At 37.0% G+C, this 25,530-nt stretch overlaps 1 protein-coding gene across 1 annotated transcript in view; it reads left to right on the forward strand.

Annotated features, from left to right (window-relative positions):
* Positions 1–25,530, forward strand: part of Cubn (cubilin) — a 202,139-nt gene that overhangs the window by 149,534 nt on the left and 27,075 nt on the right. Inside the window, 10 exon segments of the mRNA XM_051205896.1 lie at positions 2,833–3,004; positions 4,067–4,273; positions 6,422–6,571; positions 8,379–8,500; positions 9,066–9,291; positions 10,380–10,567; positions 15,814–15,970; positions 17,837–17,986; positions 21,482–21,682; positions 23,738–23,879. Coding sequence (XP_051061853.1) covers positions 2,833–3,004; positions 4,067–4,273; positions 6,422–6,571; positions 8,379–8,500; positions 9,066–9,291; positions 10,380–10,567; positions 15,814–15,970; positions 17,837–17,986; positions 21,482–21,682; positions 23,738–23,879 — 1,715 coding nt within the window.

Raw genomic sequence — 25,530 nt, forward strand, 5'->3', positions numbered from 1 at the left:
GAAGCAGTCATTTTTACAGGCCCCAACAGGATGTCATCTACCCACATCCTTCTAAAGAATCTGAGGAGTTAGCTCCCTCCCATGAGATGAGCACACAGGGAACCCACAGTTCCCATATTCTACCAACTTCCCTACAAAACACACATGTCATATAGCTTCCACAGTCGTGGCCCTTTGCTATTAAATCTGGGTGATTATGGAAACTGTGTTCAAGTTAAGCCAGGCAATATGCTGTGGCCACATTTCCTTTTGATTTTTCAAATAGCATTAACATTTTATGGGTGTTAGTCACTAATTGTTCTGCAAATGCTTGTCCATCTGTAGCAATCCTGATGGAGCTATTGTTATGGGATTTCCCGGTACCATCATGTTTGTAGCCTCTTCATTCCCTTCTGGACTGGCCTCCTGGCTTTATGATGCTGTACATTTCCTTTCTTAGTCAGTTTCCTGTTTTTGTGTGTGTGAGAGAAACATATGCTCTTGGAACTCCCTAAGGACATGCATGTGAATGATAACTTTTGAATACTTGTATGATTCCTGCTGTACCATAATCATTTGAATGCACATATTAGTTGTAATTTGAAGTTTCATATTACTGCTATTAAGTTTCATGTTTCCTTCAGGTTCCATCTCTATTCATATTGGTCTCTGCATTTTGTATTATATGCTTCCCCAGAGCTCTGGTTGGTCATCATTCATATTTAAGAAAAGTGTGCAGAAGCTGACTGGCAGCTCTGCACACACACTTGAACCTGGTAACTGGGACTTTGTGGAAGTGACTAGTTACAGACCTTGTCCTGTAATTAGCAATCTGCAAATATCACAGCTTCAGATCTTTCTTCATTTCTGCAGGAGGATGTCCAAATTCCATTTCTGTAAAACATGTTTATGTGTTGGTGTTCACTTTTGCCTTTTGTTCTAAACAAGTGTTTGAGTTGCCTTTTGCCACCCTCTGTGTACTTGAATGCTTATCCAAAAAGAAGGAAAGAAAACCTAAGATCTGCAAGTAGCATGGGGGAGCTTTAAGCATACTGCTATTTGTTGAACACCACACCCAGCTGGACTGAACTTGAAAGTCCTCCAAATCCAACAACCAATCTGATGACTCAGAAGGAGGAAATGAAAGGCTGTGCCACACAGTGTGGGGGATCATGAGACGAATGTCCAATTTTGTTCCTGCTCATAGCAGCTCATATCTTGTCTTGACTATCATGTGTCTGCTCCTTCCTTATGTCTTCTGAGGTTTGTAGTTTCTGACCACAAAAGACATTGGAGGACAAGACAGGAGCTCACACTCTGGTTGCTTCTAACTGGAGAAAGAAGTCCACATACTAACTGGTGACTGAACATGTTCTAGTCATTCCAGTTCTATGCTGGGGTCAGATACATAAGGAGGCAGCAAAAACCATTGATCATTGCCTACAACATGCTTCATCAGTCTTGTATTTGGGTTATATTACCCAGTCTTGTTCATAGTAGGATGAACTATGAATTGTCTTTTGCTGCCTTTGCTTTGTGGTTTGATGTTGGAATTTTATTCCAAATTCAAATATTCCTAGTTCTTGGAATTTCAGCAAACTACAAATCTCTGTACTGTCTGAATTTGAAAAGTGGAGTCCTAGTCCATGTCTGAGAGGGAGCAGCATGGTAATGATGAGATAAGATAATCTGAGTAGGCAATTAGCAGCATCTGGCTTTGTGTCTGCACAAGAAATGATGGGAAGCTTTCCTCTGGCCCTGTAGCTAGAAGGCATTTTAAATCAGAAACCCCCAAAGAGCTATGTTCAGTCATTAATTACAGTAAGAGGAAAAGCTTGCAGCCCTTGGAGTAGAGCATGTCCTTCTTCCTCAAAGCTTTTAGGCTGATATTACCAATTGTGAGCCATTCAAATCCTTTTAAAGATTAGACATATCAATTACTGAGTAAATTGCTGTTTATTTTTTTTTAGAAACTCTTCTGAGTGCTGAAAAGGGTTCACAAGGCTTTGTGCAGAAGCAGTCACCTTAACCAGTTGTAACTGAAACTGTTAATTGTACTTTGATACCAATAAAAATACAGTTTTTAAAAGTCAAATGAGTAAGAGCACACCAATTAGTTGTTGTAATTATATTATAATCTCAAAAATAAAGACTAAAATAAAAAGTTAAGTCAAGTGACTAAGAATGTAGCTTTGAACCTGTAAATTATCAAGAAAGAGGCATTATATCTACACAAACATAGATTTAATTTTTAAATTGCTTTTTTAAAGGTGCAGTGATTAAGTACATGAGTAGTTCCCAGCACACACTTTGGGCAATCACAGCTGCTTATAACTCCAGCTCTCCAGGCAAATCCAATGGCCCTGGCCTTCTGGCTTCTGCTAGCACCTGCACACACATGCACAGAGCCACACCCAGATATGCACAAGTACACCTAGTTAAAAGCAACACAGAAAAATCGTTTAAAAGTACTTCTTAATGTATTTAGAGTAGAAATCCTCTAAAGCTAACTTTCAACTTAAGTGTGTTAAAGTTTCCAAGGCACAATGAACAAGACTGCATGTCAGCAAACTGAGAACTATGAAGAAGGCAGAGTGGCACATTTACTTCACATGTAGAGCAGCCTCTCATCTGTGACCTATGGGAGGAGGACAGTTACAAATCTTTCATTTTCTTGACATGACCCTAATACCAAAGAATATGCTTGGGGCAGCTCAGTGGCTTGCCATCCTAGGAGAGAACTATTTCTGTGCTGTTGACTGTGGTCTCCTTAGAAGGATGAGTCTGGGCTGAGATGGTCATCTTCTGAGGGATATTGCAGCACAGCTACAAGTCAAACTATTTTTCTAACAGGTATTCAATGGCATTAGAAGTAACTCACCACAGCTACAGAAACTGTGCAGCCGTGTTAATGTAACCACTGAGTTCAGATCTACTGGAAACACAATGAAGGTCTTATTTTTCACTGATGGATCCCGGCCGTATGGAGGGTTCACTGCTTCCTATACCTCCATTGAAGACGCAGGTAATGTAGGATGCTGCAAAACACCTCCCTCGGTCAGACTCACTCAGTGGCCCCCAAACACTGCCCCAAACAGTCAAGCCCAAGCCTTCTGTCTCCCCCCCCCCCCGCAGTGGTCAAAGTATACCTGGGCTCTTCAACACAAGAGCAACATTTTTGAGTGAGCAGAAAATTTGCTTTGTGGGGGTTGGGGGAGCAACCATTGTAGTTTCAGGAAAAAAAAATGTATTTTGAATTTTTTTACAACAAAATTTTATTAGATTATTTTTTTTAGCATGATTCCATGTAATATCACTGCTAGAATTGAATCTGAATGCACAGACCCTGATTCATTATGTAATTCAAGAAAATACCTACTTCCTAGGTAACAGTACCACAGAGTACCTAATTCCACAGATAATTGAATACACATTATTGGTTTTTGCTCACCTACCTACATGTGTATATTCAGTGAAATGAATAAGCCAAGCTGTATTTAGTATAGATTATCCCAAAATTAAACAACGTGTGGCCTGGATTATAAATATCCACTGCCTTTTAGGTCTGGTGCCATTATCCAAGGGTTTTGTATTTTAGGAAGAAAGAAAGTAAATACATCTTTAAAAAATTGTTTATTTTATTGGTTTAGGAAACATTCATAACCATATTAAAAAGAGTGGGTTTGTTGGCACTCCAGTGTTATATTATTTAGTTGACGCAAATAATTATTGGATCAAATAGAAAATTGTTCATCAAAAGCCAGAATGATCTACCAGTGTTTGTGTATTTTTCTAAATTAAATACTGAATGAATAATACGTGTAAACTTGGAGATATTGATACACAATCAAACCACAGCCATCTTCTCTATTCCAGAAGCAAAATAAAGGAACTTTGTTTTGTGTATCTTTCCTTCATGGACTCATAGGCATTCTTCCTATAGTTTGTATATCCTTTGTCTATAAACCTGACTACATCTAGAAAAGCAAACCCACTGTTTATTATTTCATTCATTGAGCCTTGATTGTTGAAATCGTCTGTTACAGCATGGATCTTATTACTCTCTCTGTGCCTTTTATTACCTTAGTGTGTGGTGGATCTCTTCCAAGTGTCTCTGGTAGAAACTTCACTTCTCCTGGCTATAATGGAATCCGTGATTATGCAAAGAACCTAGACTGTGAATGGACTCTCAGTAACCCAAATCGGGAAAATTCATCCATTGTTATCCATTTTGTAACATTTTCCCTTGAACGTCATCAAGACTGTGCATCTGATGTCCTTGAGTTTCGAGTGGGTGAGTTCAATCAAAGAATATGTTTTCTTATTTATCTGCATATTCTTCCTATTCCTGGAGACAATAGCAGGAGTCAAATGGCTACTATCTCAGTAAACAAGTTACAAAGGAGCTTTGTGAATGCAAAGCTGAAATCCTGTGTTCCCAGATAGGAAATGTGACCCAAGAACTGTGAGTGAAGTGGGGCCTTAGCAGGAAGAGTTCATATCTCAGGGTTCCTGTGTGGGAGGCTCACCCAAGTGGCTTCCAGCTAGTCCCTGTCCTATTAGTGTGCTCCACTAGCCCTCAGGAACTAAGCTTGGAGTGATCTGACACTGGAAGTCATTTCTTGAACTTGCAGGATTCAGAAGGAGGTTGTTCAATTTTTGTTTTTTTGTTTTTTTTTTTTAATTTTTTTTTTTTTTTTTTTTTTGCCTTAGAATTTTAAAAACCTCCTACACTGTACCAATGTGGAACTGTTTTGGGGACTGTTTAGAACTGTACCATGGGAGATGTTTGGGGAATTATCCTCAAAAAGTCATTGTTCTTTTTTTTTTTTTTTCATGATAGAAAAAGATCAAGGCACATCTGATGAATCAAACTTCTCTTCGGAATTTTTTAAAAACTTTGTGTTTATGGACAGTTCCTTCTTAGAGCTCAGGCACAGATGATGCAATAAGGGTTCCTCCATTGTCACACTGACACATGCTTCCTTGTAAGAAAATAAGTAGTCAGAAGAGGAAAATAATAGTACAGTGCTCCATACCATCAAATGTTGATTGTGTTCTCCTTAATGCCCAACACTAAAGAAAAGAAAGCTGAAAGTGGATAGCTATAATAACCAGTGGTATTTATTTATAATACACATAATGTAGACATATGTTATATACTATACTATATATTATTATTGTCATTGTGTTGTTTTTAACACCTTTTATTTTAGGGGAGGAAGTTATTCTGCAAAGGTCTTTCATAAACATTTGGGTGGCAGAGAAATAGGGGAATTACAGAGAAGAGTAACAATGTTAATGTGGCTACACAAATGATATTAAACAGCAAGTAAGAATCAGTTGTGTCTATGCAGAAAAAAATGGTATAATATCATATGTGATGATTATAATTGTGTGGTGTTGTCTGGATGGGTAGCATATAAAATAAAATTTAAGAAATCAAATGGGTTACTGAATGCATTCTCCTCTACATTTTAAAGATCATTTCTATACAGTCTTAAATAAAACAAGGTAGTTCTGAGATGGATCGCAGCAACCCTGCACCAAGGCTGACATTGAGAACATCTGGCAGTCACTGATGGCCTCCTTTGAGAACATGGAAAGCAGGGCTTTTATGAAGGGCTTTGATATAATCTTGGGTCACAGACCAGGGATTCTTACAAGAGAATCATCCCTGCTCTCTGAGGCCCATGAGTATAAATATGGAAATGGCTATTTAAGAATGCTGTCTGTGAAACACTGATAAACGCTACCTCTACCTGCTGCCAGGCCATTCATAGAATTAAGAGGACAGTTGCATAATATTCAATTTCAGTCAGTGAAACTTGATCTTCTCTTCATGCCCCTTGATTTACAGAGAGTAGACATACTCTATTTTGTTGATCTATAAGGTCAGTGGTGTCCATCTGACAGAATAAATAGGGAGCAAATAAGTGTGCACTCTCCAGGTACTCTGTAAATGTTAATTTAATTTCTGGGAAAAGCAATCTTCATGAAATTTGTTCAAGTCAACCCTGACAGTTCTTGGCCCCAGTGCTGAGTATTCTGTTCATTTTAGATGATCAAATGCAGTGAAGAGTCTTGAGAAGTTTGAGCAATCATCACCTTTATCCTAGGAGTGTATTTGTTACCACTATTGGCATTACATTCCTTCTCCTTACAAACCACATAGCTAAAGGGGGTATTAATTTGATTGCATTTCTGTTTAGATATGTGGAAGTTGTTTTGAAGACATAGATTGGCACTGATAGTCAAGGCACCCAGTGTGTCAGAGAACTCTTTTGTGTGTAATTGACAAAAATTCTTTTGAAATGTCTGCTACTCAACTAGGATTGAAAAAATATCAAGGAGTACGTTTTGTTTTTATTGTTTGTTCCTATTAATTAAAGGTATTTGTCTGAAAGCCTGCAAATAATGTCACTTGGCATATTTTGACCAGGTGATGCTGATGGACCCCTGATAGAGAAGTTTTGCAGCTTTTCAGCACCAGCAGTACCCTTGGTTATCCCCTACTCCCAGGTGTGGATACACTTTGTCACCAACGACCGTGTAGAATATATTGGATTCAATATAGAATACTCCTTTACAGGTAAGCCTGAAAGATATTACATATAGCTTTATAGATTTATGCATTTATACAATAGTTTCATTGATAATTTTGGTAAAATATTTCAGGTTTTATATGTTTTTATATATTTGTCTTTATTCCAGGGACCCTAATCTAGTCTTATAGTTTTATGACTTTGATCCCTATGTTTCTCTGTGTAGACAATTCTGTCTTCTTCAATCTACAGTCTTTTTGTTTTGTTTTATATGGTTTGGCTTGGTCTCCAAGCTTGGTCTCCAATTTACATTGACATGTTTTCTCTTGTAAACCATTCTTACATTTTAGGATAAATCCTCCATGGTCAGAGTTTATGTTTTATTCAGATTTCTGCATATTTCTAATAATTTTGTTAGACCTTTATGTGTGACATTCAGAGTTTCTATGTAAAAATTCAGAGGTGGGTTATCTTGCTTACCAGAGATTTTTCTTTTGTTTTGTTTTGTTTGTTTGTTTTTGTTTTGTTCTACCTCCTTTCACTAGCATGGTAATCCTTTCATATTTTTGACAATATTTCCTTTTGTGAAAGTCTAAAATCATACTTCCTTTTCCTGCTTTGTCTCCAAAACCTTAATTCCCACCCTAAGTCCATGTCTTCCTCAAAACCCTCTGCATCTGCCACACTTTCCATTTGGCATTGCTCCTCTGTGTTTGAGTTACTTCATGTCGACAGACTTTAGAATCCCACTTCTCTTTCTGTTGAGTTTGACTGGGAATCAACAAACACTTTGCTGTAGTCTTATGTATGTTCCTTATGTTATAACCAAATGCAGACAGATTGTCCTTTGGGCCACCAGCTCACAATACAAAAACAAAAACAAAAACAAAAAAAACAAACAAACAAACAAACAAACAAAAACCACACACACACAGGGACTTATTATTAATCACGGCAGCTTGTCCCATTAGCTCTTAAATTAACCCATATCTTTTAACCTATGTTCTTTTATGTGGCTTGGTTACCTTTAATCTGAACTGCCTATCTTGCTCCCTCAATATCTGGCTGGCGACTTCCCCTTTTTCTCTTTTTCCAGAGCTCTCTGTTCCTAGAAATCCCATATAATCTCTTTCTGACTGCCTAATGGCCATTCATCTCTTTATTGGAGTCATCAGAACTTGCCTGGGCAAAAACACATGTTCACAGTGTACCAAAAGATTATTCCACAACAACCAAATGCATGATTGAAGGAGAGAATAAGCTCAGACATAATCTTCTTGTGCAAGCATTAAGTCCATTGGTTATTGTTCACCCCACTGAAAGAAGAGTCAGACAAAGAAGCAGTGTTGTGTATGTTGGAAGGCAGATCATATACATCATATGATGTTATAGGCCTGTGCCATCTTTTTAACCTGCTAAAATGATCTGCTTTTTGAAACCTAAGTGCTTGTTATAAAATAATGTATTTGATCATGGGGCAGATCGTTTCTTCAGACTTACCTATATATACCCATGGTATGATGTTCTCAGGAAAGTCAATGTCTTTTCATCTGTCTATAGTACATTGTTAGCTATTCTGTGGCTAACTACTCTCCATTTACAGTAAAGACAGACTCCTATTTTCTGCTAAGTTGAGGCTGTCTGTACTATGGAATTCTGTTTGGTGAAAACTTTGGAATTCAATTCATTTGTTTCTATTCTTTAACCCCAACTTTGCTCTCACTCAGATTTTTATTTATTGATCAATTGATTGACTGGTTTCATTTTTACTGGGAAGAATGATGGTTATTAAGTATTGTTTTGTCTCTGGGAGTATTTTATTCTCTTATTTAAGGTTTGCAAATATAATTTCAGATTGTGGAGGGATACAGACAGGCGAGAGTGGAGTGATCTCAAGTCCTAATTATCCAAACATTTATGGTAGATGGACTCAATGTTCATGGCTGTTGGAAGCCCCAGAAGGGCACATCATCACTGTGAGTTCTTATAACTTGGTTACTAGATCATGGAAATAGTGTGTGCTCTCTCTCTCTCTCTCTCTCTCTCTCTCTCTCTCTCTCTCTCTCTCTCTCTCTCTCTGTGTGTGTGTGTGTGTGTGTGTGTGTGTGTGTGTGAGTATTTGTAGATAAGTGATTAGAGTAGACTTTGGTTTTATAATCGATAATTTTTCCTTTAAAATTATTTGTTTAGAGTAGATATATTGTTATCTATCAGTCTACAATCAATGAAGACTATTTCTTTTCTCAAATTAGGAAAAGGCATATGTAGAAGCTAATGACAAGAAGTGTCATTCTAGCCTAATAAGTTGCTGGGGTTCTCCCAAATGACTCTACTACATGAAAAAAAAATACACTCTTTCTAAATTCACAAGAGAACTTTTTAACAAGGAAAACAGAATGAAGAGGAGAAAATAAAGAATCATAAATACTAAACTATGAAAATCATGACAAAATGAAAGAATTTATAGAAACTTTGTATGATGGAGGTAGATGAACTCCCTTATAGCTCAGTGTGGCTCATCATGTCTCTTTTCTTCTGCAGCTCACATTTAGTGACTTTCATCTCGAGGAGGAACCAACTTGTTCTGCAGACTCAGTTACTGTCAGGAATGGTGGCTACCCTGAATCACCCATCATAGGACGGTATTGTGGGTGGTCAGTCCCTGGGCCAGTACAATCTGGTTCCAACAAGCTTGTAGTGACTTTTACCACAAACCATCAAGGGCAAAGCCGTGGATTTTATGCTACATGGAGCACAAGCACTTTAGGTAAAACAAACAAACAAACAAACAAAACCTTCTCTATACTTACCATTTATTTTTCATAACTAATTTAAAGTATAGTCATTTCTTAGTACTGAAGGGGATAGGCTCCACTCAGTAAACAAATCTGCAAGTGCTAATTTTTTTTTATGCAATATGATGCAGTACTTGTGCATGGTGTATGAGTGTCCTCCAGAAAACATTATCTCTAGACTATTTGTAATCAAAAGATATTTCATAGGTACAATGCTACTTTAACAAGTCAAATATGAACCTTGTGAAAAATTCTCAGAAGTGATAAGTATTCGTTTTGGATAGTTAGGATTTTAGTAAATTCTAACCATCACAGAACAGTCCCTTGTAGAAGAGTTTATTAATATGAAGATCTCTACAGAATCTTCTCCATATTCTCATTAAGCCACTAGCTACTCCTGAAGTTATCAGGCAGTTACAAATGAACCACTGCCTGAAAAGCAAAAGATTGAGGCCATGTCCCTTTATTTAATTTCACTCTGTGCTTAATTTATAAGTTTCTTTGTTATCTCCTAGGTATGTGTTTTAAGGTTATGACAATAATTCTAGATTTTCTGCTTTGTATTTCTATGATTTATTCAGAACAGTCAATCACTTTCAACATGAGCCAGGTTACTTAGTGGAATGACTTTCCAGTTAAAAAAAAAATACATTTTCTCTAGTTTTCTGTAGTAGACTAAAAGTATAAGAGATCGCGCAGCTGTATTTGCATCTGTTTATGGTAAGAAAATGTAGAGTGAGTGTGGCCTGGCTATCTATTTACCTGCTATACAGTCTCAAGGAAAGTAGAAAAGATGACTTGTTCCGAGACAGAATGGGGGGGGGGGTCTATCACTCCAGTCTACAAGACTCAGATCAAGGGACCTCACTGTATCCCAAAACTGTGACAGCCTTCTGTTTTTAGAGCATTTCATATCTATGGGCTCCTACTTAGTTTCTACCCCAAAGACAATAAAAGATGAGTTATGTCCTCACATTTAGAAATATTCTCTAGCCATCTTTGGCTTCTAAATTTCATATTTTATCTTGAAGATTTATTTTTTTTAATGGAAAATTTCCAGGTTGTGGTGGAACATTCCATTCAGATAATGGGACAATCAAATCTCCTCATTGGCCTCAGCCATTCCCCATGAACAGCAGATGCTCCTGGACTGCCATCACACATGAGAGTAAACACTGGGAGATTAGCTTTAACAGAAATTTCCGGATCCCCAGTAGTGACAGCCAGTGTGGGAACAGCTTTGTGAAGGTTAGTGTGCTTGTTTGTTTGACTGGTTTTATAACTATAAACATTTTGGCTACAGAGGACTCAGTTGTTTCTCAAGCTGCAAAGAATACAGTTTTATTGCTTGAATTGCTTAGATGTGAAAGAAAGATACTTCAACTGTTAAAAGATAAGATTTGAACCACCAAGTACATGCTGACTTATAGTCTTTCATCTTCTGGGCTGGGAAAAGTGAATAAATTAACCTTCTTAAATTGTCATGAGCGTTGATGGATGCTTTTTCCTTTTCTCTTTCATTTTTTCTCCCTCATTCCTTCCCTCCTTTCTTCTTCCCATCCTTGCCTTCTCTCTCTCTCTCTCTCTCTCTCTCTCTCTCTCTCTCTCTCTCTCTCTCTCTTTTCTTGTCTTTTTTGCTAAAAGAAATCAGCGTATAAACACATAAGGTCTCATCTCAAAGAAAATTTAATAAATTCTATAAAAATGACAGGAGATTGAAGTAGCCAATGACAACCTTTGTTCCAGATATTAGAATTTCATACTGTGAAACAACATGAGAGACCTAAACTAAGAAATGATGGTACAGGAGGTTAGACAGGAGGCTTACCTCCAAAGCAGCTTTCCTGCTCATATGACACTGATTTTCACTTTCTATTGACACAACCATAACTATATTATAAGTTCACGTTAGCCATTCTGTATCACATCTTGTATATTGCATCAATGTGAAACTATGCCTTTTAGCGGAAAGAGCCATTGGTCTAAGTCCCATTAGCTACAAATATATTCATCTCTTTCATACTTGCCACCCATATGTGTTTTATGATTTAATTAATATTTTTAGCTTCAAATTATTTAACTATAAAATGAAGAGAATGATTCTACTAATGAATTAAGCATTAGAATATGACACGATAGCATAAAAAACTACCTAGTACTTGCGAATATAAAACTCATCCAATGAATGGGAATGCCTTTTTAAAGTCAATACTATTATTTCATATTATCCTTCAAATTGTTTTATTTCATATTGATCTGTTCATCTTATTTAAATGAAAATCTAATCCTTACAAAATGTGCACATAATAAAATGGAATTAATATATACTTCTCTTAATTGCTTTTCCCATAATGAGAGCTCTCTTTTCATAAGAGGAATCAACACAAAGTGTGCCAACTTACATTAAATCTTATAAGTAATTTGATGGGAAAAAGTTAATCTGGAAAACTGACTGGGATCATTCTTCCTCTGGATAGAATGGAAGTCCCTCTGAAAGTGTCATACAAATCCCAGTGCTGACAGAAAATGATATCAAATTGATAATTACCAAAAATAAGTAATGGAAGAAACACTATATTTAGCTGAGTATGAGATTTTCCATTGACAAACTTGTGATAACTGTGTTGTAACACTCTTGTTTATGCCAAAGGAAGCTTCTGTATAGATGGAAGTAATAAGGAAAGGGACCCAGTGACAGCAAACTACCTGGAGTGGGAAGGTCCTTGGTGTCTCTAAGTCAAAGACTCTTTTCTTTGTCATATAGACAAGAGGGAAGGTGGATAGAATGGTCAAAGATGCAAAAACCCTTTTTGTTCTCAAAATTAGAGATGTTTCTCCTCCCAAAGACCCTAAGGTAGTAATAGGGGAATCCCATTCAACCCTCCTGCTTTGATGGAGAAATACACAGAAGCCACCCTAGGTAAAGGACTCTGTACCCTTGGGAAGCACTAGCTGAAGTAGACTAGGCATGGCTTTACATACTCATAATCCTAGCATTCAAGAAGTAGAGGCAGGAGCATCAGAGTGTCAAGCTCATTCTTGGCTCCATAGGGAGTTTAAAGACAGCCTGATCCACATGTGGCCTTGTTTAAAGAAAAATAAGAGGAAGAAAATACTAGTAATATCCCAAAAATACCATAAAAATCAAGGTGAAGAAAATTATACTACAGATACTCAGAAAATCAAATCACCATTAGAAACAGAGTGCAAGAATGTATGTAAAACTATATACTGAACATAAACATGGTGACACTCTTCAAAATAAAACACTGAAATAGGACTCATACCCTACTAATATAGTAGATAAAATGTTTAGATTGCAACAATAAAGAACCCATCCCAAGAGAAACAAAGACTATTACAACTTGAGTGAGGAAAAATAATCATGTCAACCCTGAGATGAAATAGATGATGGACATATGTCAGTACTGAAGTCATAAAACTTCCTCAGGGACCACTAAGAAGTTCTCTTTAAAGCATTTTCATGACCAAATGAATAATAGAAAATGTTGGCAAAGAAACAGTTACAGTAAGGAACTAAATGTAAATTATAGAACTAAAAACACAATAGAAATAACTCACTGTTTAATCTCAATAGTTTAGTGGAAAGGACAGAGAACAGAATCAGTAAATTTGAGGAGAGAACAACAGAAGTCACCCCTTGGAACAATAAAGGAAAAATAGACTTTAAAATAAAAAGAAACCTGAACAGAACAATAATGAACTATCCAACACTCATACCACTGCAGTCCTACAAAGAAAGACAACAATTCAACTGACAATAGTTAAAGAAATAATGAAATACCAAAACAAAAGAATGGTCAACATTAAATTTAGCATCTTGAAAATCACTGTTAACATACATTGTAGATTTTTAAAATTCCATTTCAAAAGCAAGCTAAAAGAAAATATCCATAAGGTAATTTCCATTAAAGATTGTTTAAGGGAACTTACTCAAACTACACAGAATGGTATGGAAAAAAAAAAAAAACCTTGGAGTATAAAGAAGAAGGAATCAAGAAATGAGTAGAAATGTGTGCATCTGGTTAGAATATACCTATACATAGAATATATGTTTATGAATTATATTTAGTGATTTAAACAAGCCTATAATGTTATCTGACAATGGAACTTAAGTGGAGGTTGTATTTCAACACTCCCCTCAAAATGGCCCAGTGTGAATACTGGAGTAAGCCTTAGTAAACATGTATACATTTCAATACCCAGAACAATAAAAATTATCAGAAAGAATATGAAGGCCCATGAAAAACATTACGTTTCAATAAAAATGGGATATATACAAAATCAAGAAAAAACACACAGTGGATCAAAGAATAGAAGAAGAAAATGGGATGAAAGTAGAAAATGAAGGTTCAATTTGTGTTTTAAATAACCTAGTTACACCAATTAAAATAGACAGATTAATGGAGTTAAAGCATGATACAAGTGGAAACAAATTCACTTCAAATCCAACCATACAGGTGGTTAAAAGGATATAAAATCATAAATCATGGAAACAATATTTTATTTAAAAAAAAAGCTGTAATAGCTATATTCACTGCTAAAATGGAATCCAAAACTTTAAAATATTGCTCTTAGAAAAGAGACATCTTACATGAGAATAGAACAATTAGTCTACCAGGAATACAAAGTGAGATTAAATGTTCTTTCTTGAAACAATAGTTCCTGAAGGATGAGAAGCAAAGTTTGATAGAGCTATGGAGATAGCTCTTCAGTTGGGTTAAGATTTCAACACTCTGCTCTCAATAGCTCATAGGACAGCCAGCTAGACAATGCACCGGAATGCAAGGGAGCTCTGAAACTGTGAAGCAATAGGATAAAACTGAGATATGTAGGCGGGCGGGGAGGCAGAGACAGGATGATCTCTGTGTGTTCGAGGCCAGCCTGGTCTAAAAGAGCTAGTTCCAGGACACCTTCCAAAGCAATACAGAGAAGCCCTGTTTCAAAAAAAAAAAAAAAAAAAACCAAAATGAAACCTCAATAAAAACAAAGAACTGCAGAGAATATTTTCTCTGATGGTATAAACTACAAAACAATAGTAAAAAAAAAGGGCCGGCCTTCCACACACCAGAATAAGCAGTCAGCTAAAAAAAGCCAGCCAAAGTGAGCAGAGAAATCAAGTCTTTAATTACTTCCTGAAATGGCATAATCAAGAGGTGAAAAGGGCAAAAGTGTGGGCTCCACCCATGTCACTTTTTGATAAACTCGTGGAAAGGGTCAAGTGGTCAGCTTCAAGGTAGGAGTTGTTCACAGCTGTGTGAGCCCCAAACAAAAAGACAGAAAATCCTGAGGACTGAGTTAGAGTGGAGGAAAGCATTTTGAACTTTCTCCTTTACACTCACAAGAGGTCTTGGCAAAGATGCCCATGTAGGCCTCCAGCTGGGAGCTGCTGGAAAAGACTTCCCAGGAAGGTGCCTGGGCTCCGAATGCACTTCTGTATAAGAGTATGCTTGGCCACCAGGGCCTGAATCCCATACAGTAACTCACCTCAGTGACTGGAACATGTTGGCTATGGAAAAGTTACATGAAGAAGGTGGACAGAGGGCGTGGCAGGTCACACTTCTGTAATTGGCTGGGCCTAAAACTTCAGACAGGATTTTGACAAAGACAAAATACAGTGTGTGACACAATACAGTGATATTTAGCACCTTAAAATAACCTACAGGTCAAAGAAGAAGTCTCAAATGAATTTTAAAAACACACAGAAGGAAATCAAAGAAAATAAGGTCAAACAAGTATATAGATTATGGAAAAAACCTTAGGAGTAGATTGATAACACTAAAGACTTCACGTACATTTTTAAAATAAAGCCAAGCCAATAATCAGGAAAATAATGATGAAAATAGAAATTAATGAACTTGACAATAGGAATACAATGGAAAAATCAAGAAAATTGATAAATTTATTGCAAGGCTGACAAAAATCAAAAGTGACAACACAAATCATCAGTGTCTGATAGGCATGTAAATTAGAATTAAAAGAGATCAGTGTATTCCTGTAGATGATTTTTAGACTGTGCACAGCCTCCTCAGCTCATTTACTCTAGTTACTTCTCTGAAACCAAATCAGACTTTCCTGGTCAAAGACCCATGTAGAAGGTAGGGTTACCTAAAGTGGACCAATCAGAGGAAATCTTCACTGTCCAGCTCTTCAAAAACCAAACACAACCTCCTTATGGCAATCAGGATGAAATAAACCACTTAAAAACAAGTTTAAAAAGTATTCCCCAAAGAACATACTCCAGATTTGTGTGCGACTTACTTAGTCTTCCTCTTTCCTTTCCTTTCCTTTCCTTTCCTTTCCTTTCCTTTCCTTTCCTTTCCTTTCCTTTCCTTTCCTTTCTTTCTTTCTTTCTTTCTTTCTTTCTTTGTCTTTTTCTGTAGAATTTAATACAATTATATTCAAGCCTAAATCTGTTAAACTATTGGCAGGTGAAAACTGATAGCATTAAGTCATGTTTTTGACCCCATCAGGTCTGGAGAGGAACCTTGAAGACCAATGATACCCTGTTAGCCACAAGTTGTGGGGATGTGGCTCCAGATCCCATTGTCACAACAGGAAACATATTCACTGCTGTCTTCCAGTCTGAGGAGATGCCAGGCCAGGGCTTCTCTGCATCCTTCATAAGCCGTAAGTAGCATTGGAATCTAAACCATGAGGAAGGGCAGCTGCCTCAGACTGGCTTGGGGAACAGTAGGAAAGTCCCACCGAGATTGGCTTGATAGAGATCCTGGGAAGGAACATGAATGAGCCACCTAATCCTGGAGGGACACTCTTCCTTCAACAGTCAATGAGATTCAGGCATGGCTGTATGTGTCTATGTTATAGAGAGGGCAAAGGTAGGATGAACTGAACTTTGAACCCAGTTTAGGGGAAAAATACAATGCTATTGGAGCTAAATTCAAGGCCAGGTCAACTAAGTATGATCCAAAAGGCCCCCTCCCCGCTCTGACTGCAGAGCACAAATGAGGTTAGTGGGAACTGGAGCCGTTTTCAAACCTGTGCATTTGGCTAAACTAAATCAGATGAACGCTATTTGCAAAACATTGTTCAAGGTGAAGCTTGGGGAAAAGAATTGTAGGGAATAATGCAGTGAATAGATATTTCAGACATGAATAAAAGAACAAGGATGATGAATAGGGAGTAATGATGGCCAACTTATGATCTAGCTTGAGTATTCGGATGATCTTGTGTGTGTGTGAGAGAGAGAGAAAGAGAGAGAGAGAGAGAGAGAGAGAGAGAGAGAGGGGAGAGAGAGAAAAAGAGATTCATTCAGTGTAAAAGGATACATATATTGTCATAATTTACCAGTCAGAGTATACTACATTAACTAGAAGTAGATGAAAACAAATGCCTCTTTAATAATGCAAGGTATTAGTCCCTGTATAGTATAGATAAACCTACAGCTTTTTATACACCAGAAAAGCACTACTTTAGAACTATGTTCCCAGCCTTTTACTCCCCACTTCTTAAGTTTTGGCACAGTGTCTAGCCAGGTTGCCTAAGATAGCCCTGAAGTTCCAGTGCAGCCCAGGCTTTTCTTGGATTTACATTCCTGGAGCCGCTGTTTCCAGAATAGCTGGGAGTACCGGTGTGTACTATTGCCCCTGCCTTCTGTATCTGTATTTTGGGCAGCTGGGATTCATGTGACAATCTGATAAATATCATGAGTAGCATATTAAATTACCTTTGAAAAACAATGGTCATTGCTATTATTCTTAGATTTAAAAGGGAGTGTTTTCTAATAGACATTTAGAAAACATTTTATAAACTCTTTAGGCAATTAATATAATACTTTTCAAATAAAACACAAAGTAATACTTGGAGATATATCACACTGTTTGTGCATGTGTGTGCAGGTGTATATGTGTATGAGTACATATGGAGCCAAGAGGACAACTTGGGTATTCCTCAGATTCTATCCACCTTTTTTGTTTGTTTTGTTGATGGAACATCTTGAATTGGCCAGTAACTCACTACATTGAATGGGCAGGCTGGCCAGCTAAGCCCCAGGGATCTTCCTTACTCTCTCACCCCACATGTGGAATTCCAAGGGCACACCAGGAAGCCTGATTTTATTTTCACCTAGATTCTAACACTGAGCTCAGGTCCTCATGCTTGCAAGGCAAACACTGGACAGACTGTCATTTCCCCAGGCTTGCAATTCACTTTCATATATTTTGTTTGTTTATGTGAATTATGTTTAATCTTTGATAATTTATCTTCTTAAAAATATTGTGAGACTGGAAGTGTATTATGAGACAAAATATATACTGCTTGGCACCTCAAATTCCTCATGATATTCTAATCAGCTTTTATTTTTCTACCATTTAGCCTTATAAGTCAAAGTTATTCTCTTGGTGCCCTTCTTCCATTTGGAGTATTGGAAGAGATATTTTGTAGAGACTTCATGAAAATGTCTTTCTCTTTATGAAATAGTTGCTCTGGGTGATTATGAATGTCCTGATGATTTTTGTTGTTGTTGTTCTTCTGTAGGATGTGGACGTAGGTTCAATGGCTCCAACGGTGACATCATCTCTCCAAACTTCCCAAAGCCATATGACAACAATATGAACTGCACCTACTTCATAGATGTGGACTCTCAGTCTCTGGTCATCCTGACCTTTGTGTCCTTCCATTTGGAAGGTATGTCTATTCTTCTCCAAAAATTAATTAACTTCGACTGATAAAGGCATATATCTACAGTGTTGATTTAGGGGTTGGATAAAGATAAGGATAGCTTGCATCATGGCTATGCCAAGCTAGTTAAAATACCTAATAAAATACGCTTTTTGATTGTGAGAACATCTAGAATTTATTCTCATAGAAATATTCAAACAGATAATAAGCACATCATTATTAATTATAATCTCCATGTTGTACAGAAGATTTTCTGAGTTTATTCCCTTCCAAAGAATAGGGTTAAGTATTATGATATTTGATAGACATCTTCCCATCCTTGAAATCCTTGAAGATAGTAACCACTGTTCTACTCTACTAGCTCAATTGTTTTAGATTTCACAGAGAAATGAGATTGTGTGCTGTTTGTTTTTCCGTGTATCTTTTTATTTTTCATTTAGTACAATGCCTTGAAATTTATTCATATTGCCATGAATTACAGTATTTCCTTCTTCATAAAGACCAAATAGTACTTCATTGTTTTCATTCTCATTCAACCATCTGTCTATGCGTGTCATTCGCTTTATTCATCAGGAGAAGTACTCTTGAGTTGATTTCATGTCTTGGCTATTATGAATAATTCTGCAGCAAACATGGAAGAATAGATTGGTCTTCAATACACTGACTTCATTTCCTCTGGGTGTATGCCCAGGATTGGAATTGCTGAATAGTATGGGTCTATTTTTAATTTTTTGAGTGTCCTCTTTTTCATAATGGCCACACCAGTTTAAATAGCCACATATTCACCATTACACATCTCTTGTCTTTTGATAATAGCCAAAGATTCAATTTATTTCAAGCAAACAAAAATAATTAAGCCATTAATGAGAGAGATGTAGCCAGAGTGCTCTAAAATTATTGAAGACAATAATAAACCTGTTCTGAACTATAGTGTAAATGAAAATCAAATTACAAATAAAAAAATCTTTATACTGAGGACTAGACTTTGAGCAGGAGCAGTAAGCACTGTACAACTAAGTTATATTCCCACCCATTAATTTTTGTTTGAAAACAGGCTCTCACTAAATTATACAAGCTGGTCTTGAACTCTTATATCAATCAAGCAGACATATAACTCTTGCCTCTGTCTTCAGAGAAGTTGAGGTCATAGGCCTGGCTTCCTTCTGGTTTTTGAAGAGAAAAAGTAGCATTTTATATATTCCATCCAGAACTGAAAAACTAAAATAATAACTTTAAAGACACAGGCACCATCTAAAGCCTGTTATATTTTACATAGCATCTTTTTTTTTTTCTCCAAGCACAGAGGATTGAACTGAAGGATATACATCAAGTTTGGCAAGTAATCTACCACTGAGCTAAGTCTCCAGGCCTACTTCACATTGTGTTTTGAGATAAAGTATGGATAAACTACCCCAGTTGGCCATTAATTTGCTCTATAGACTTAATTGGCCTCAAGCTTGCAATATGCCTCAGACTCCCAAGTAGTTGGGGTTTTCAGGTTTATGCCATTATGTCAGGCTCACTTTTAATTTATTCATTTACAGTTATACTCTATACACGTGCATACAATCAGACATCTGCCGAAAACTATCCAGTGAGAGAAGCAATTCTGTGAGTCAGAATAGGTACTCAATCAATACTGAATGAGTGAGTAGGTAGATAATATTAGAGTCAGCTCTGCTTTTATGAAATAGCACCATGGAGAATCCTTTCATCTATATTCTGTGATCTTCACCTCCTAAGTTCTGATTCCTCAGTGGGAAGGTTCCTTTAAGAACATGCATTTCTTGTCTGCTCATTTTCCAATTCTAGAGTAAGGGCTGTCAGTAGATAAACAGTAAGATTGGTTCAAACCAGGCTGTGGCTGATAATACACACTAGATAATTTTGAAGACAAGAATAGAAATCCCTTCAAGTGGATGGAAATTTTCACATACTCTTGGGTCATACTTATCCTTTCTCATAAATCATATATTTATAGACTACAATTAATTTGTAATTCTGTCAAGATACATCTGCATCTTCAAATCTGAAAGGCACACTGAACTAATGTGGGATTAGGAATCAAATCCAGCATTGCTTCCCTGAATTGTGCGACCTTACAGCCTTACACATTTTTGCTAACTAAAGATATTTCTGTAGTCAATGTGATTGACTAAATAAAACAAACCTAACACAAAAGATTACATTCCATGATTCTGTTTGTTCAAAAAGTTCAGAGTAAAGAAATAATATATACGGAAAGTAATCTCATGGAGCTAGGACTGTAGTACAAAGAGCAGAAGAGATAAGCATTAATTGTCAGTGGACACTGGTCTCTCTGTATGGTGTTCAGAATGTAGAATTCAGAAGACTATCACATCCTTAAAGTGATAGGGGAGTGTCAACTGGGAACACCTTGCCAAAAAGCCTTTGGAGAAACCTGGAAAACATTCCTGCCTTAGTTCTAATAACTTAAACTCAAAAATCATGTTCTAAAGTAATAAGAAATTGTTCAAATGTTTATGTACAATGATATACTTTTTATAGTGTGTTTAGTCACAAGAGTCATAGATAGGAAGGTTAAAACAATGTATTGATCATAGTGGTTTAATTGAGCATAGGTTGATAACTTTTACATTAGAACTTAGTGTATACATTAGTAAAATGTCTAAGAGGACTACCTACTTACATATGATGCTGTTTTATATTATTAAAAATCAGGTCATAGTAAGTGTACTCCCATGATGTTTGGAGAGTAGCACTCACCTACAAACACAAGTACACGGCAGCAGCAAACATTCACTTAGTGGCTTTGAAAATTGTTTTATGCTGACTTACAGGAAGGGAGGAGATCAAGCATACCTTTGCTTCAAATTAGAAGACACTTTGGTGATTTACAATCACCAAAGCCCTGAAACTGATGTTTTTGTGAACATCGGAAAGATCTGTCAGGAAGCATCAAGGGATTTCTCATGGGTCTGCTCATGGTCACTCTGTAAAGTTTCTCTCAAAAGCAGGACTGTTGACATTGTGAGCTGCATGGTTTGGGTATGGGTGTTTTTGTTAGTTTATATTTTGGTTTTTGTTTTGGTAGGAGGACTCAGTATGGAAATGGTCCCGTTTGTATTAAAACCTGTTTAACAGCTTCCCTGGCCTCTATCTCGTTCTCCAATGTTTCAGTGAAAATGTCTTCAGATATCACACCTCCCCTTGGAGGCCATTTGTCTCTGGTTTATAATATCTGGGTAAAGAGAATGATTCTGTAGAGGAAGGAAATTCTGAGTAACAACTGAATTTACTTATGGAGTTCTATCTGCTTTCTCTTTTCTATCCATGTTTTGTCTCAGATAAATATTCATTTTATCTGGGGTAGAAGTTACATATTGATGTAGAAAACCATCTCTTAATTTTGATTATACTTTCTGGATCAATTAGAGAATTGTAGTATTTTATCTGTTTATAGCATCATGTGTCCACAACATTTCTGCTCTGATGTTGGTCATTCTGTGCTCTGTGTAGATCGCTCGGCCATTACTGGAAACTGTGATCATGATGGCTTGCACATCATCAAAGGTCACAACCTGTCTTCCACTCCTCTTGCGACCATATGTGGTTCTGAAGTCTTAAGTCCTCTCACCGTGGATGGCCCAGTGTTACTTAACTTCTATTCTAATGCATATACCACAGACTTTGGGTTCAAGATTTCCTACAGAGTCACCAGTGAGTAACTATACTGATGTCATTTGGAATGGTTTTTCTTGTGTAATTTACATAAGGAGATTTTGTTAAGATTCATCATATGTAACCAACCTAAAGGTTCAGATACATTAAGGCAAAAAGAAATGATCAACTAGGTACATGATACAAAAGTAATTATTTTTCTTTAAAAATGAACCACTGGGGACTGAAAAGATGGCTCTGTGGATAAAGTACTTCCTGCTCTTTCAAAGATCTAGATTCAATTCCCAGTGCTCACAGGGCAGCTCACAATGCCCTCTTCTGGACTCTGTGGGCAGTATATACATATAATGCAAATACAGACAAGCAGGCACACACACATATGCATACGTTAAATATATATGTATGTATACATAATTTAAAAGTAGACACCCTGAACTTTAGCTAAAAGTTACCATCTGAAAATAAAACAGAAAATTGGCATTTATTTTGTCACAGTGTTATCCAGCAAAGCCATTTCAGTGAAACCAGAACACAAAACTGTTCCTGGGTCTGGTTTGTCTTTGCATGGCCACATGAATGGCTAATGGTAGGAAATAAAGTTGTTTCTCTTCAAATAAAGTAATCTGCCCATCTACAGAGAACACCAAAATATGTATTTACACATGGAAAGAATCTCATGGTTTGTTATCAGTCACTGACATCTGGCTTCTGAGCCTTGGCAACCAGAAAGGAGATTCTGTGATGTGTCCTATGCCTGATTACATCAATAAAGTAGAAAATATATTCCCTCATTGTCTGGATAAGAGGAAGGGGATTTGTTGTACTCTTGACTATTTTGGAGAATTAAGAACCTGATGTCTATTCATGTACTTGTTTACCCCTTATTTTCCTGAAGTATAGTTAGTGAGCATGGTTCAATCCCCCTTTCAGGGTCATTTACTTAAAGAATGTTGTTGCTACAGGCTCCAGATCTTGGTAGTGTGTGGAGAAGTTGTTCGGCCACTAACAAGTTTTCAGAGATCATGTAATTGACATTGAGTGAAATAAAGCAGTTTCTGCCCATCTGACATTTAATTTGACTGTTAGGTCCAGAGGCTTGAATGTATGAAGACTTGGCACAGAAAAGAATCTGCCCTGCAAATGGGCAGAGTTGAGGCAAAGCTAAATAAACAAAAGCCCTACAAAAAAAAAGTTACAAATTGTATTTAATCTTGGTGATATGTTAGTGGAGTGTGTTCACTGGTAACCAGAGAAACATCACCACAAAAACATACAAGCTTCGAATAATTTTAGAATCATAAAACAAATAAACATGCTCATGGGAATATATCATTAGGTGGGAACATCTGATCCTTGCTAGGTGCAATCTGTGGAAAAATGATACCTTGTTAGTTATAATGGAACATTATATTTTGTGGTGATTACATTGTTGACTACTGAGTGTAACAAAGAGCTATGAGCTGTTAATGGCTGGAGTTAGAGTAGGGAATGGGACAAATATCCTCATGTTTATTGAAGACAAATAACACAAATTTGAGCAAGTATAAGCTTTACTAATCTTACACCCAAATACAAAACTGTAGAACCTAAGAGTGAGGCATTTGACCTTTAACTGACTTCTAATATTTCATGTATGACTTGTATACCTACCAGAGAGGACTTGTGCCGACTGGGATTTCTACATCATAATCTTCCTCTATGAACGGAAAACACATGGGATTCTCCCTGCCTTATTTGAGAATCCTGTTGTCATGCCATCTCTCTGTACCTGTCATTTAAAGTGAAGGGACAGACATAGCCCAACACATGAAATGTTCCTGCTTGTTGCTTTAATTCTGTTTTTTTCTCCCCTTAGACTTCTTCCTTTCCAAAATGTGCTTTAAAATGTTCTTCTACTACATTTCTCTCCCTTTTCTCTTGCCTGGCAAACTCAAAATGATTCATAAACACAGTGAGGAGGCTTAGGTCATGTAAAGAACAATCAGTACGAACTCGTATTGTTTTAGTAAACAATAGCTTAGACTATTTCCCCAAAGATTTGCCCATTTTATGAGTAATAATCATTTGTGCACATTTGTTTGTCTTCTGTTACAGACTGTGGTGGAATCTACAATAAATCTGCTGGGTTCTTTAGGAGTCCTTTAGACTCATCCACCAGCTACCCCACTAGCTACCCCAACAACATCTACTGTGTCTACAGCATCTATGTAAGAAGCAACAGAGTGATTCTGCTTAGGTATGTAAGACACATTTGCCTTATAAAACACTTTCAGCTCTGATCACAGGAAAGCTTCCTTACTGATCACAAGCATAAGTTCTCATAGTGGCCTAGCTGGAATCTAAAGAAAGGTAGAGAGGTTCCATATGGCAAGAAAGCCTCCACAAGATCCAGAGGGATTGAAGTTGAAATGTGAGCTTGACCAGTTAAAACTGTCCTTGTAACATCTCAACAATTTTAACAGAGCTACATATAATAGTTGTCAAGTCACAAGCCCTCCTTACCATCAAAGAGGATACAAAGGACTAGGAAAAATTGTTGCCATTTGTTCAACATTTATTATATACAAGAAGCATTGTTCAATTCTTTCCTCAGATGTTTTATTGTGCTGTTAAAGCAATAATGAGAAATATGCAAGCATAATTGTATATGTGTCAGGAAAAGGTCACACAAGCTTCCTGAAAGTAACATATATTTAAATGAAGAGTGAAAATCTGGACCCACATCAAGTGTGCTTCTGAACCAATGTCCTGAGTAATTTTACCACCTTTTGTCTCTTGAAGATAAAACTTTACCCCACAAAGTTTATTTTTATTTGTGAATCAAAGCAACTCTAAATTGTTGCCTTATGTGATATGTATTTAGTCACTAGTAAATTATCTCTATAATTCTACTTATTGCAAGTGAAACTGGTAAAGAGAATACAGCCTTCATTGTCCAGAGGGATAGCATGCTAAGCTTCTTTCTCCTAAGATGGTTTATTCCCATTTCTTCAATTTCCTGGTACCTAAAATGTTCAGCATGTAATAGGAAATCTGAAAGACTAGTTGATGGGCAGTATACAGTTTTCCATATAGAAACTTGACAAGCTAGGACAATGACTACTCATCTGTTCCCTGTTTGTCAATGATAGCTTCTTCCCCCGTGATTATGAACTCTGAAGTTTACTTTCAGCATTTTGTGTTTTCATTGGGTTCATGACATATAAAATAGGTCTCATCAAACTGATTTAGTTCCACAAGAAAAAAGAGCATGTCAATCCCACCTGAGATTATTTGTGAAGAAAATGTACTCTAGGGATAAAGGTCTTACAAGTTTTAGGATTAAAAGAACAAAATCTACCAGACTACTAGGAGGAAGAGGCCACAGAAGGACTTACCCATCCCAGAATGGAAGTATGGGCACAGCTTGTCTAGGCTGCTTGTGGTAGTGTTTGTTTTTTACATGTATAGGATGTACAGGCTACTATAACAACATGGCATGAGATAAATGACACAACAAAAATTCTCATTGTTTTAGAGTCTAGGAGGTTCAAGATAGGCAGTTTCAGCATCACATGGTCATCCACTCCCTGGTTCATAGAAGAAAATTCCTCCTAGCTGTGCCAGACTTGTCCTTCAGCGGTGGAGGGTGGGAGGGCATTCTCAGAACACATTCATAAGAACACCAATTCCATCCACAAAGACAATGCTCTCATAACCCAATCCCCTCAAGAGTCTTAACTTTAGTAATTTCAGGATAGATGAGAAGACATTTGACTAACTGTGCTCACTCAGTGAACAGGGCAGGTGGGATCTTCACGCTTGTGTTTGCTCCTGTGATCCTCACTGCAGCAGAATGACTGTATATTAAAACAAGTAGTGCCTTACTCTGCTGGCATTTCTATAGC

This window comes from Phodopus roborovskii, unplaced genomic scaffold (genome assembly GCF_943737965.1).
Source record: "Phodopus roborovskii unplaced genomic scaffold, PHOROB, whole genome shotgun sequence".
NCBI classification, from domain to species: domain Eukaryota; kingdom Metazoa; phylum Chordata; class Mammalia; order Rodentia; family Cricetidae; genus Phodopus; species Phodopus roborovskii.